This window comes from Enoplosus armatus, chromosome 20 (genome assembly GCF_043641665.1).
Source record: "Enoplosus armatus isolate fEnoArm2 chromosome 20, fEnoArm2.hap1, whole genome shotgun sequence".
Classification (NCBI taxonomy): domain Eukaryota; kingdom Metazoa; phylum Chordata; class Actinopteri; order Centrarchiformes; family Enoplosidae; genus Enoplosus; species Enoplosus armatus.
The window spans coordinates 14,272,188-14,285,380 of record NC_092199.1 but is presented as its reverse complement, the minus strand read 5'-3'; the positions used below and the strand labels follow the sequence as shown (position 1 = coordinate 14,285,380).

At 44.4% G+C, this 13,193-nt stretch overlaps 1 protein-coding gene across 3 annotated transcripts in view; it reads right to left on the bottom strand.

Annotated features, from left to right (window-relative positions):
• Positions 1-252: 252 nt before the first annotated feature.
• The window catches only part of mrtfab (myocardin related transcription factor Ab), a 37,453-nt gene continuing 24,512 nt past the window's right edge, over positions 253-13,193 (bottom strand). For all 3 annotated transcript variants that reach the window (XM_070926603.1, XM_070926605.1, XM_070926604.1), the window contains 16 exons: positions 10,200-10,255; positions 9,809-9,884; positions 9,040-9,198; positions 7,927-8,090; positions 7,662-7,808; positions 7,377-7,448; positions 6,604-6,788; positions 5,838-6,009; positions 4,925-5,320; positions 3,812-4,798; positions 3,437-3,643; positions 3,257-3,349; positions 2,777-2,917; positions 2,530-2,622; positions 1,920-1,983; positions 253-1,823 (listed from right to left, as the gene is read on the bottom strand). In XM_070926603.1, coding sequence (XP_070782704.1) covers positions 1,258-1,823; positions 1,920-1,983; positions 2,530-2,622; positions 2,777-2,917; positions 3,257-3,349; positions 3,437-3,643; positions 3,812-4,798; positions 4,925-5,320; positions 5,838-6,009; positions 6,604-6,788; positions 7,377-7,448; positions 7,662-7,808; positions 7,927-8,090; positions 9,040-9,198; positions 9,809-9,884; positions 10,200-10,255 — 3,578 coding nt within the window. In that variant the 3' untranslated portion in view covers positions 253-1,257. The remainder of the gene's footprint in view (positions 1,824-1,919; positions 1,984-2,529; positions 2,623-2,776; positions 2,918-3,256; positions 3,350-3,436; positions 3,644-3,811; positions 4,799-4,924; positions 5,321-5,837; positions 6,010-6,603; positions 6,789-7,376; positions 7,449-7,661; positions 7,809-7,926; positions 8,091-9,039; positions 9,199-9,808; positions 9,885-10,199; positions 10,256-13,193) is intronic.

The following is a 13,193-nucleotide window of genomic DNA, read 5'->3' as shown; positions in this document are numbered from 1 at the left end:
GCCAAATTTGTATTCAAGACAGCTGATTTCTTTACAATGGCGCCCTCTTGTGGCCTCTCTCTTTATCACCAGGATTATTTAAACCAGAAAGTAACAGAAGAGCAGGTCACTGATGATCGAATAAATAATGAAGAAATTAATCAATAAGAATAAAGCAATCTCTTTGCTCTTTGTAAACTAATTATTATAATTAACTACGTTATATGTTCATTTGTTGTGACCATGTAAAAGAAAACCAAACGCATCTTTTGAGTTTTTCTAGTATGTTTATTTTTGTAACTTTTTTTCTTTAAAAAATGACAAGGTCCAAGTGTTTTGGAAGCCCCGCCCTCACCCTATGTTCCCCAGCCGGCTAGCTCGACTCTAAAGCAACCAGCTAAGAAAAATAGTCATATGGACAATTGATAATATACACCCCATATACAGCAATACATAGTGGTCTACCATAATGTTACCAATAATACGCAACCTCCACTGAGGCTTCAATTCAAACTGTTGCCACTGATATGGTTCATTTCGATAGCAACTCTCAACCAATGACGGTTGTGTTATTTGACTAGTGTGGGCGGGGTTCAGGTTGCCATGGTGAGGCGACGAGGTCACCAACAGCTGCCTTTTCTTTTCACACCATCAACGGCTCAGCTGATCAACATAACACACGGTGGCTGTCACACGGCGTTAAGATCCGGCTGTTGACCTGAACACCCCCCCCCTTTAAACCAATCAGATTCAGCATAAGTGCAAAGTTTAGGAGGCACTGGCACACACACACTCTGCGTTCTCGAGGAGCGCGAGTAAACGTCACTGACAGTCCCCCTCCTCAGCTCTAATCTGTCAAACTCTTTCCAAGGGTTGAAATGTTGTATTACAGTGACCAGCAGGATTACAGGTTCCTGCTGGTTCACCTTAACCTGGTTACAGTGCAGGTCAGGACACAGGAAAGGAACAGTCTGCCGTATGGATCCCCATAGAATTAAATTTCAAAATGTCCACTTCACTTCCAAGTCCTTTCTATGAAATTAACTTCTATGTCTCCTTCTTATTTCATCTCATCCTGCATACAGGATAAGGTAACAGCCAGTGAAAGACAGGGCAAACGGTGTAAATGTGTGTGTGTGTGTGCGTGTGTGTGCGTTTGCATGTGCCAGTGACCCCCGCAGTGGTAGAGACAGCATAGAAAAGGTTTCTGTATGTGCATGAAATAAAGTCGGAGCCTGTACACAGTGTGAGCCAGCACGAGTCCATCCGAGTGCCGGGCTACAGACACGACTCCCAGTGCAGCTGCAGGTCTGTGCTGTCCAGAAAATCGGCGGAGAAGACGCTCGGTGGAGTGTGCGGCGCCAGCGGGGTCAGACTCGTCCCCCCGTCACCAGCTCCCGCTCCTCCTCCTCCTCCTCTCACTCCTCCGCTGCCCCCGCTCCCTCCGCCGGTGCTCCCCACCATGGAGATATCCAGCCAGTCCATGCTGTCCAGGGTGGGGTCGCCAAAGTCCAGCCCCGTAGAGTGGGGGGAGAAGCCCAGGTCGGACGTGTCCATGGGGGAGGGAGGGTGGTCCAGGATGCTGGGCGTGCTCAGCATTTGGCTGTGGAGGTCGTCGATCAGCGTCAGGCCGCCGTCGGGCTCCACTCCCAGCAGCGGGGCGCCTGTGGTGCTCTCCAGGAAGTCTTCCAGGCGTCCGCTGCCTGTGCAGGGCTCTCCCACAGAAGGCTGAGGGGAGATGAGGGGCTCAGTAGGAGTGGGAGGGGAGAGGTGGAGGGGAGACGGGGTAGAAGATGGGGAGGGCGGGTCAGAGTGGAGAGGGTTGGCCTTGAAGCCGGGGATTTCTGAAGGAGGACAGAGAGAGAGAAATGTCATCAGCACAGGAGACGACAGACTCGTGATGTCTTCCTCTCATTGACGGTTTTAACAGAGTTTATTACCTCCACTCTTCAGCAGGATGTCAAACAGGTCGTCCATCTGCTGACTGTTCACGCCATTCTCCTGCTAACAGAGGAGAGCGGATGTTATCCGTCAGCCACCAACTATAAACACAGGCTTCTCCACAACAGACAAACCGACCAGATGTAGATCACATGATCTTATACCTTAAACTAAATGCAGCATTTCTTTCTTTTTCTAAAACAGTGGTCATTTGGCATATTTGGCATATGAAATATATGATATTATGTATAAAAATGACTGGACTTTATGAACTTAGAGCAATATTACATGAAATAATATTATTATCAATCAAAAAAGAATTTCAGCCGTTTAAATTGCTCTGCTCATTTGCAGATAGATATGCAACAATTCAGTAAAATTAGCTTTCATTATAGTTTTTCAAAGACAAAAAACCTGCACACATTCAGCTGCGTTTCATCACACAGTAAATCCAAGCCAACACCACAGCAACCTCTCTGCCCAAAACTTTCCAACTGCCTTCTAAGTTCTCAGTGAAATGAGCACACAGCTCAGTGGGAGCAGCAGAGGAGGATCATGGAGGAGCAGACAGAAACAGAACACTAAAGGAGAGATGGAAAGAGGACATACTTTGGAGCGTTGAGTAGGAAGGGAGGTGTTGGGTTTGGGAGAGGGAGGGGTGAACAGTGTGTGCCGGTCGTAAGGCGGACACACCTCCTCTCTCTGCCAGGATGAAGTGATGGAATGAAAAGAGAAGAGAAGAAACAGGCAGGAAAAAAGTTACTGGAGTCTACAACATGTGGAGAAGCCTGAGCAGTAGAGATGACATGGCGATGGGAACAATCAGGAGTGAAGGAGGAGGAGGAGTTGGCGTTACCTTGAGAGAGGAGATTAAGTTGCTTTGGCTTTCACTGTCTGACATGTCGTCAAAGAAAGGCTGCAGATTGGGCGGAGCGGTGACTGACAGACTGGGTTGTGGCACGCCATTGGTGTCCAGGTGCAGCCCCGCCTTCTGTCCCTGTGAAGTGAAGAGAGCCATGAAGACATATTCAGACTGTACAACAGCAGACACCGACATGCTGAATACATCGTTTTGATTGGCTACTTAAATCTTATTTCTGAATAACAGGCAGTTTCACATTTCATCAGTCTACAGTCCGTTTGATTTAGATGACTTTAAACTGTGTTAGGGGAGACACCTTGTGGCAGCACTACATATTATATATATATATATATATATATATATATATATATATATATATATATATATATAATATATATGATATATATAATACACACACACACACACACACACACACACACACACATACATACATACATATAGTCTCTGTTGTACCTTTTTGATTGGCTGTCTGACAGGCTCGGCCTGTGGCTGCTCTTTTGATTGGCTGTCAGTGCTGGAGAGTTTACTTGGAGTCGACTGCAATCTCTAAAAGAAGCACAGAAAGTTGCAGGTAAATGTTTTATCACAGATTATTAACGCTGCACCGTCCACCAAAGAATAGTCGTACAGTACCTGCAGTGTGATGCGTCCGTTGGTTTTGGCCAATGAGGACACTCCATTCTGTCCGTCGGTGGTGTGATTGGTGAGAGCGATCAGGTAGTGGTTGCCGTTGCTGTCAGTGACCAGTGTCGGCGTGCCATTCGCCTTGAGGAGGTCTAATGAAATGGCCTGAGTGTGGATCTGAGTGCCGTTCTGCTGGTTGATGAAGACCGGGGCCACCTGGAAACCAAGCAGTACGTTTCTCTGTTTCAGTGGCATTAAAACTTGAATACATTTTATTTAAATGAAAGCTTCAAATTATTAGCCAGCACCTTAAGAGGGCTGATGATGTTGGTGTTAAATGTGGTGAATATGTTTCATTATATGGGGCTGCTGCTGCGACATTACCTGTTGTGTGGTGCCAGCTGCCGTCTGCTGCCTCTGCTGCTGCCTCTGCTGAGCCCTCAGCTGCCTCCTCTGCTGGGTTTGGTTCATCGCAGGCTTCTGGACCTGCACCTGAACCTGCTTTAGCTGAACCGGGTTCTTCTGCTGGCTCTGTTGAACTTGCCCTGGAGTTTGTTTGAGCTGGTTCTGCTGCACTAGCTTCTGTTGACTCAGTTTCTGTTGGGCAAGTTTCTGCTGTGCTAACTTCTGCTGGGCCTGGAGCTGTTTCTGTTGGGTTTGCTGTATGATGAGCTGCTGCAGTTGCTGCTGCTGCTGGAGAAGGATTTGGGCTTCTTTCTTCTGCTGTTGTAGTTTTTGAGGGTTCGACTTAGCCTCTGCCACTTTCTGCAGTTGATTCTGCTGCAGCGTCTGTTTCTGCTGTTCAGCTTGTTGGACCTGCAGCCGATGAATCTGCTGCAGCCTGAGCAGAGTCTCCTGAGAGCACTGCATCGGCTGGGCCAGTTTCTTTGCCTGGGCCTCCTCTGTTACTCCCTCCATCCCCTCCTCAGACTCCACCTCCTTCTTCACCTTCACCACGATACCATTGGGGAGAGTGGGGGGCTGAATGGCTGAGGCTTTTATCAGAGTTTGAAGTTTAACCTCTGGGGATGTTCTCTTCTCACTTCCATCCTTCTCCAACACTATTCCACCTGCCACTTTGCCCTGCTCCAGCTGGGACCTGAGGGTCTCCACCAGCCTCTGCTTCTGCCTCAGCATCCTGGTCAACTCCTCGATCTGTTTGTCCTTCTCCTGGAGCATCATGTCCTTGTCTAATGTGTCTATTCCAGTCAGGGGCTCTGGAGACTGACATGAGGCGGGCGAAGGCCTGGAGAGGCTGCATGTGCTCTGGATCTCGTCTTTGACCTTAGAGAGAGGCTGTGAGCGCGGAGAGAGGTTTGATGGGTGTTGAGGAGATGGATGTAGGGTGAGTTGGGTCAGGGGAGAGCTCACCTGAGGGACAACAAAACAAGAAGAGAATGTTAGGAAAAGGCTTAAATGAATATGTTCAATTATTTACCAGTGTCCTTAACAAAAAGACACTAATTTAACAATCATTGCTTCACATAAAGATCTCACCATCTCTCCAAACATGTCTCCATTACAGCTCGTCTCATCTGGACTCATCCCGGCCAACGACCTCTCAGACGGAGTGGGGGACACCGGAGGGCTGGAGCTGGTGCTGCCAAATCGCATGACCCGCCCTGGAACCACCTGAGCCAATGATGACAAAGCTAACTTAAACATACCCTCTCCTGATTGGTGGTCAGGGGTGGCAGTTGTGGTTGGAGAGGATGTGATGGTGCTAGCGGCTGAGGTCGCGCTGTGCTGGCTGGGCTGCGATATGCCATTTTTCAAAACTGCCGCGGTGCCGCCATTTTGCTCCTGGTAGTTGCGGAGCCTCTCAATGAGATCGTTCTTGGTTCCTGAGACGGTCAAACCACGCAATTTCAGTTCCTGTTTCAACTCAGCTACCTGGAGGATGAGAAACCAGACCAGTAGTCACTTAGCAGGCAGTGAAAGAGAACAGAATAGCTGATATGCAAATGACAAAAACACAAATTGTTCAGGGAGGAAAAGTTCAGTTCAGCAGAACATTATTTAGGCCAGTGGGTCCCAATCTGAAGAGGTCACAAAATGATTAAAGGAAGGAACATTTCCACAACATTATGTTTTTTTCCCCTTTTACTTGGAAAATATTGTACACTTTGACCTCGATGCATCCAGCAAATGTTCAAATGAAACAATCTGAGCTGTGTATTTTGCAGTACATTTTTGAGATGATAAAAATGGATTCAAATTTAGACAGGGTGTCTGTTAACATGTTCACAAACTTTGACCTAAAATTCAAATTTACAGACTGGATCATTTGTATTAGTTTTAACACCTGTTCTCCTTCAATAAATGGCAGTATTTTTTTTACTATATAAAACATATTTAGTTGAAATATTCTTGGCAGGTACATTTCTGACACTGGGCAAAGCTAACTTACTTTGAACTCATCCAGGTTGGCTGGCAGAGTGGTTGGTTTGGCTCCTCCCACTGCAGTTTGGCTCTGACGGGCAGTCCCACTCTGATTGGAGGGGGCAGGGGTGGTCGTTGTGGGAACGCTGCGGGAGGGAGAAGGACCAGAGTTGGTTGTGGGGGGCTGCTCAGTTGGTGGCCTGAGGGGAGGCAGAAAACAGTTAAGTATGAATATCGAATGCTGTGACTGAAGCCAGGTCGCAGGGTCACGCAAATGTAATGGTGGTAAATGTGAAAAATGATGTTTAAAGATGTAAAAGATTCTGTACAGCATTTTTGAAATTGACGATTTCTTTCTCCAAAGTTACTTTTTTGGGAGGGGTTTCTGATTCTAGTTAAATACATCAACACAAAACCAAAAACCACAACATATAGGTTTCATCATTGACATTTGAAGTTTTATTACATCAATAATCTAATATTTGAAAACTAAACATATTATAAAATCACACTTTTTTTTTTTGTCAAGCCAACTATGTCAACTACTTCTGTTTCAAGCTGCAGGCTCTATAGACTCACCCAAAAACCACTAATGTGGAAGGAACGAGCTACAGCACAACAGACAGGAGAAGACAGTAAGTCATAATGGAAACTGCCTGCAGGACTGTGCTGCAGAAATGAATTTTCTGGTTTCATACGAGGAAGAAAAAGAAGGGTGGCAAACTAGTTTACTCTTCGCTTAAAACCACTTCCACACCACAGCCACACTGTTGTGTGTAATGCTTGAAACTCACTTGGGAGGGGCGGGCAGGATGGTGTGGTAGTTGTAGTGCTGCTGTTGCTGGTTGAGGATCTGCAGCTGCAGGAAGAGCTGCTGCTGATGGAGGAGCTTCGCGTAGGACGAGTCCATCTGGGGCGGACGCTCTTTGTCTGCCTTCTGGTCTGGGGGGATGTACTGGTGGTACTTGAGCTTCTTCACCTACACCCAGCAGACGAGAAGGTTGAGGGACAACTCAATTCTTTTATACTTTTACACTATTAGATACCATCAATGTGGGACATCCTGCCTTGTCTTGGTCTACATACGTTATGTTCTGACAACTCAAGTGTATGTGCATTCAGAACATGAAGGTGGAAAGATCAGTAATAACACAACTACAGCCAAAGTAAGTATTTCCTGTTCAGAAAAAGCGAGTCTGTATTCTGGTGAATTGAGGATAATGTAGTTGCAGAAAGCTGTATCTCTTCCCCTTCTACGATGGATTTCTCCTTGTATGATTGTTAAATGTCAAAACTTTGAGTCTAGAGAGAAGCCTTGACACCCCTCTGACTCTGAGAGAACTAACACCAAAACCACAGGCAGAGCTAGATGACTAGATGAGTGATGAACTCCGTTCCTCTGTTAAATCTGACAAACACAATCTTAAACTCTTAAAGCCTAAAAAATATGTGCTGACAACTTCGCACATTTGACTGTTGTGGATGAATATTCTTTGAATCCAATCAGACCCGTAAAATACTGCGTCAGCGCCTGATCAAATGAAAACGAAACATAGAGCTTGCTGACCTTGGGTTTGCTGTCTTTTGGTTTCTTGGGTCTCTGTGGAGGACGGTCTGAACTCGTCTTAGCCTGAGACTGCTGACAGAAACCGTGAGAAATGGGGTCGGGGAGGAGGAAGTAAGGAAATGAAGAGATGAGGGAGGGTTAGCCAGTTATAGCTGCTCCACAAATAGAGATTAAGGTCAGATTTATTCATAAGTCATCAAATCTGCAGGATCGAAATCAAAACAGGGAAACATTTCATGGTTCCATGTTTATGTGAAGAGAGGAAAATGACCCGCGTTTCCACACCTTGATGTGTCCAGTAGAGGGGCGGGAGTTTGCTGAGGTCACCGTCGTCCCATTTGTCAATTTTGGGAGTGGGGAGAAGTCTGACCCGTTCACCTGGGGAGGAGGTGGCGGAGGAGGCGGTGGAGGTGGAGGGGACTGTGTAATGAACTGAGAAGATATTACTCTTGTTAATAGTGTGATCATGTTTCGCCATAACTTTTGTTTTGTTTGAATAAGTTCAAGTTGAAGTGACCCATAATTCAAATGAAATCCTGCGTCATCCTACCTGTGGGGGGGACATGTCCCCGTTCTGGGTGAGCACATCAGGGGGGGACAGCTGAGGGACGGCACTCAGAGGAGAGTCGTGATTGATTAGCTGGTCGGGTGACAGAGCGTCACTGCTGTCTTCATCTAAAGACGAGCTCTCTCCCCCGGCTCCCTTTGGAGAATCTGTGACGGAGAACAAATATTTTCAGATTCAATCAAACAGCAGGGTTACCGTGGCATCTCATGGTGGTCTGTTATAAACCTCTGTGGCCAGTAAAACGATGAAAGTGGCTCATGAATTTGGGAATTTTCCCAGCCACCATGGCCAGAGGGCAAAACTGTTCAATCCCTGGCCTCCTCAAAATGTGTTTCACAGTCCAACAAAGTCATTGCTGTTTAGCAGATTGCCCAACAGCGATGATTTGTTTCAGAGAAGTTGTACAACACTGTACGTCCTACCATGTTTCGAAACAGGACTATGTCCAAACATAGTTGTTGCGTCATTTGTGTAGCAGAGCTGTTAGTCAAAAGTTGTGTGTTTTAGTTTTTATGGCATCACAAGCAGTACGATGATGCAACCTGTAGTAAGAAAAATACCGTATTACAAGAGTGTGGATGTTGTAATTACACAGCTAAAGGTGTGTTTAGACAGAACGGAAATTCGATTTTAGAGATGGTGCAATTGAAGTCAGTGGTATAATGGCAACTCAGAGGTGAACATGTTTTAACCTGAGTACAACACCTGGACTCATCCCTAAGATGTGTGGCTCCAATACAGTCAGCAAGCATCTGTCAATTAAGCCAGGCGAAAATATTCACTTTGTGTTCGGTCTGAAAGTAAAAGATTGTATTGTTTTGTTTCTTCTGTACCAGTCGTACTGCATGTTTTCTTAAATGTTGTAATCTGGATGCATTATATCATGTTTGAAGGTGTTGTATTTATGTGATTGCTATAGTGTCCATGAGTTTATGTGTGTGACTGTAATGTGACTTAATGATTGTAAATATGAGTTTGTGTTTTGAATGTTCTTATTAAATGTGTGCACGTTTTACTTCTTTTTGAGGACATTTAGACAGCGAGCAGTCTGCAAACTGCGACTATTTGAATGTCATGAGGTATGCGTGTAGTTACCCAGTGGTGAGTGCACAGGGCAGTCGACGGACAGGATGTTCTTGTGAACCAGTTCAATGGGACCTGGTCTGTGGGAGATCTTGTCGTTGAGGTCGTCGGCCAGTCGCGCTCGCTTCAGCTGCAGCTGCTTGGCCTGCAGGGACGGCTCTGCCGACGTCTCTGCGGAGGACACAGCAGGATAACATGCGTCAAGTCATTCATTTTACAGCTAAAAGTGAGCGAGTGCTTTGTAAACACAAGATGTACATCGACGCACAATCCATTATATAACATTTTCAGGAGATCCATAAAGACAGGAATTTGAATTTCAGATACTGAGTTTTAAGACTCCTTTTAGCACTTCCTGGATTTGAATTAATGCTCAGTTTAAAAACCAAACCAAAGCAGCTGCTAGTTTAACAAGAAAATTAATTAAGTGACAGCATCAAGTCAAACTGATACACCAAACTTAAAAATACATGGCGCAAACAAAGATGCCACTTCATCTTACACCTTATATTTGAAAACATTTTTAATACAAATATATGAATTTTAAAATATAATGAGTTTTATGATACTTATGCAGTGCCAATTTACAGTTTAACTCTGTAAATTGGCACTAAGAACTCTACATTTACCTCATAACATGGAACTGGTTCTGTTTTGTTTACTGTGTGGTTCATGTAAGGTTCATGTATTTCACATATGTTAAACCTTTCATTCAACACTTCTGTAGAATGAAACTCTTTTGAGTCTAAAAGTACAGTTCCATTTTTAGGTGAAAACGCACCCTCCAGAATGTGCATCCTGACCAGCTCAGAGCGCTCAGGACGACTCCGGATCTTCCTCTTCAGATAGTCCTCGGTCTGGGGAAAAACAGTTATAGAGTATAACAGACTAGATGCAGATTATGAAATTAAATCTCTACCAAAGTTCAGGTCTCCCTCTTGCTGCCATCATGCAAAGTTGCTAAAACTTTGGTCCGTGCCTTACCTGAAGAAAGCTACCTTACTACTATTTGTATGCCATCAAAGGTTTCGACTTGTTACGTCCTGTAAGCAGGTAAGTGTCTGTACTGACAATAGTGCTTTGTGATCTATGCTGTTTATACATACTGTAAATGATGCTTCAACAAAGCAAGTCCACTGAGAAACCAGGAAACTCCTACTTAAGACACTCACCCTTGCTCTCTCCAGACTCCTCCGCTGTTCGTGAAAGGCTGCTGGGCTCTTCAGTGCTGCATGGAGAGAGGGATGGTGGGGGATGGGGGGTGGTGGAGAGAGGGAGATGAATACAGCTCCCACAGGCTCTGATGGGAGTCGTGATGCTCCTTTCAGCAAGTGAAAATGTGAGAACAGATACAGCTATAGAGGAAGACAGACTCAAAGCAGAAGTGGCTACAGGACGAGAAGGTCAGGAGTGCTATTTTGAACCCCCGCACTCTGATGACAGCTCAGGAGGCTGATGGGCTGCTGCCGCATGCTGTGTGTGCAAGAAAAACATTTCTGCAGTGAAAGCCACCTCTGTTATCACTAAGAAAACTGCAACTGCGATTGATTTCTTTGGCCTGTTACTATGCTGTTCAGATCCCAGTCATGTTATTGTTGTGTTCCTGCAGCTGCAGGAAGTGTTGTAGTAGTCAGTGGTGGTGGCGGCTTAGCTTAGGTAAGTTTAGGTTTTAAGGGAGCACATATGCAGACAAACCTCCAGGAACCGCATGACTGTAACCATGACCAGAGCTTTCCCAAACCTTTACTCAGCACTTTCACGAGCCTAATTGTTACCATACTGCCTTCTGGGAGCTCAGTTGGTCACGTCATTCCATACAGTTTTTCCACGTATTCTTTCACTTAGTTTGAACAGAGGATAGAAGTTTTTGCAGATTTTTTTTGTCATTAAGTCAGTGTTACACACATGAAAAGAGGCACTAATTGATTTGAGTGAGTGTCAAAACTCCAACACACATAACCTGTTTAATGTAGCAAAACCTTTTTGCATGCCAAATATGATATCCTGATTAAACTCTTACATACTTTTCTACATCAGCACAATAGCCCCGCTTCAAGATAGTTTTATGGTTATTTTAAACCATGTGTGCTGACTTTCATGGTGCATTTTGAGATTTGTAGACAGCAGACTACCCAAACTATTTCAAAGGCCAATTGTGCTACAATAACTCCTCAACCCTGTTGCGGACAGACTTTGTATCATTTATTCCATCTCTTATTCATAATTCAGTTTAATGAATTAGTTGAATTAGTTTAAATGTCAAGGTGAGAGTCAGAAAGCTAAACAGACACAAACAAAGATGTGCACTCTGTTTGGGGAAGGATATTAGAAGGGCATTGGCAGTTACAATGATGCAACGTAGCAGGCATCTGATTGGTCAAGAGCTGGTGAAATCCCTGTCAATGGTGTGTGAGTGTGGACATTCTGGCTACAGGCGGGGCGTCAACTGTATGTGTGCCATCGGGTGGGGGTGGGTGGCACTCCTCATGTCACAACTCCTGACGTTCGAAGAGAACAGTCAAGATCACAACACAACACAGATGACTGGTCAGCTGATCCTGTCACTATTTGAATCACTTGAGAAAAAGTGAACAAAATATTTCTTGCTCATGAAAGAAGGGTTTGACTGATATCAGTTTGTCAATATATCAGTCTCATATTGGCCTTTTGTTTTCAAAACAACAGGTGTTGACAAAACATCAGTTTTCAAAAACACTTTCCAAAGTAGATGCATTTGAAACACCGATTTCTAATTGTCAGCATGTCAATATCTCATAGTACTTCCACTGTTGGATGTGACTTTCTATTGCCTTTGAGTGCCCCTGTTATTGCTTGGTTTTAGGTTAATGCAATCCATCTCATAATGCAGCTTTAACTGACGTGATATTCTGTTTCACCACAGGTATACAATTGTTATTTCATTGAATGTCTGAACACCTGGCCTTCATGACTGCCAAATCAATCATTATATTACACTTTTGCAATTAACAGAAACAATACAAACAACACCTGTATTGTGTATCTGGACACGTAAAAAGGAAATGGAATCCTTTGACACATACACATCTTTTACAAATCTTTTTTTCATTAGTGGATCAATATCTAACTTTCAAGAGGTCACATTTTGTTTCTTGAATTACTACACCGTATAACTGTATTGTTATTGCTTATTTACCCATTTATCTGAGCATGATCTTTACTGCCCTATACTCAACAGGGACCTTGACAGGCGAACAGCCTTGGCTCTACCTTGCAGCGTCTCGAGGCAACAGTCACAATGGGGGCTCTTTTTAAAAATCCTCTGTTTGAGGAAAACATCACCTTGAGAGTAAACACAATCTTTGATGAATCTCTGATAAACCCAAGCCTTCTCATTCTCCCTCTTTATGTAATTTGTCTCTTTGTATCTCCACAGAAGAGGAGCTTGAGAGTGAAATATTCCACCAGTTCATGCTTATCCTAATTCAACAGTCTGGCATGAGGCCTGTTGCATAAGGAGGCCACAGACAGATTTACTGTAACTTCTAAATGGTCTAATGTAATGTCGAATGAAAGACTCCATGCTGCCCACTAAAACAAGTACCTGGTCTGAGTGTCCTCTCCAGTGCATTATTTCACGCCTAATCCATACTTAAACCATTACCTTTACTACCTGTACCATGCTTTTAATGCAAAGTGAGCCAGGTTAGTTACTTTAAGTGCATTTTTAGTGGGCTGATATGCTAACTAATCCACCCAGGGTTGCTCATTACTGCAACAGCAGTGATAGTATACAACAGTAAACAGTCCAGCTTTTAAAGGATCCAAAAAAGAACAGTTTCTAATTCCCACACTACCTTTTTTCATTTTGGATAACCTCTAATAACCCCTCTATCTCCCCTACTTGAGACTCATCTAGAATATTCAGTGCATCTCTCTTCTTACGAAGAGGCTTCTTGAAAACATTCTGCACAGAAACAAAGGAACATTTTTTAAAAATATCTCAGCCTCTTGTGAGGTGCGGAACTCTGAAACAGGAAGTGGATACAGAAGAGGAAGCTGCCCTATTTGATAACACAAAATGGTGCAAAGACACCACCAAATTTGACACACGCAGAACGTACACACTCATGCCGATAACGCATGCCGATAGGCTGACATTTTCAGCCAAAAAATGGATGCAAAAA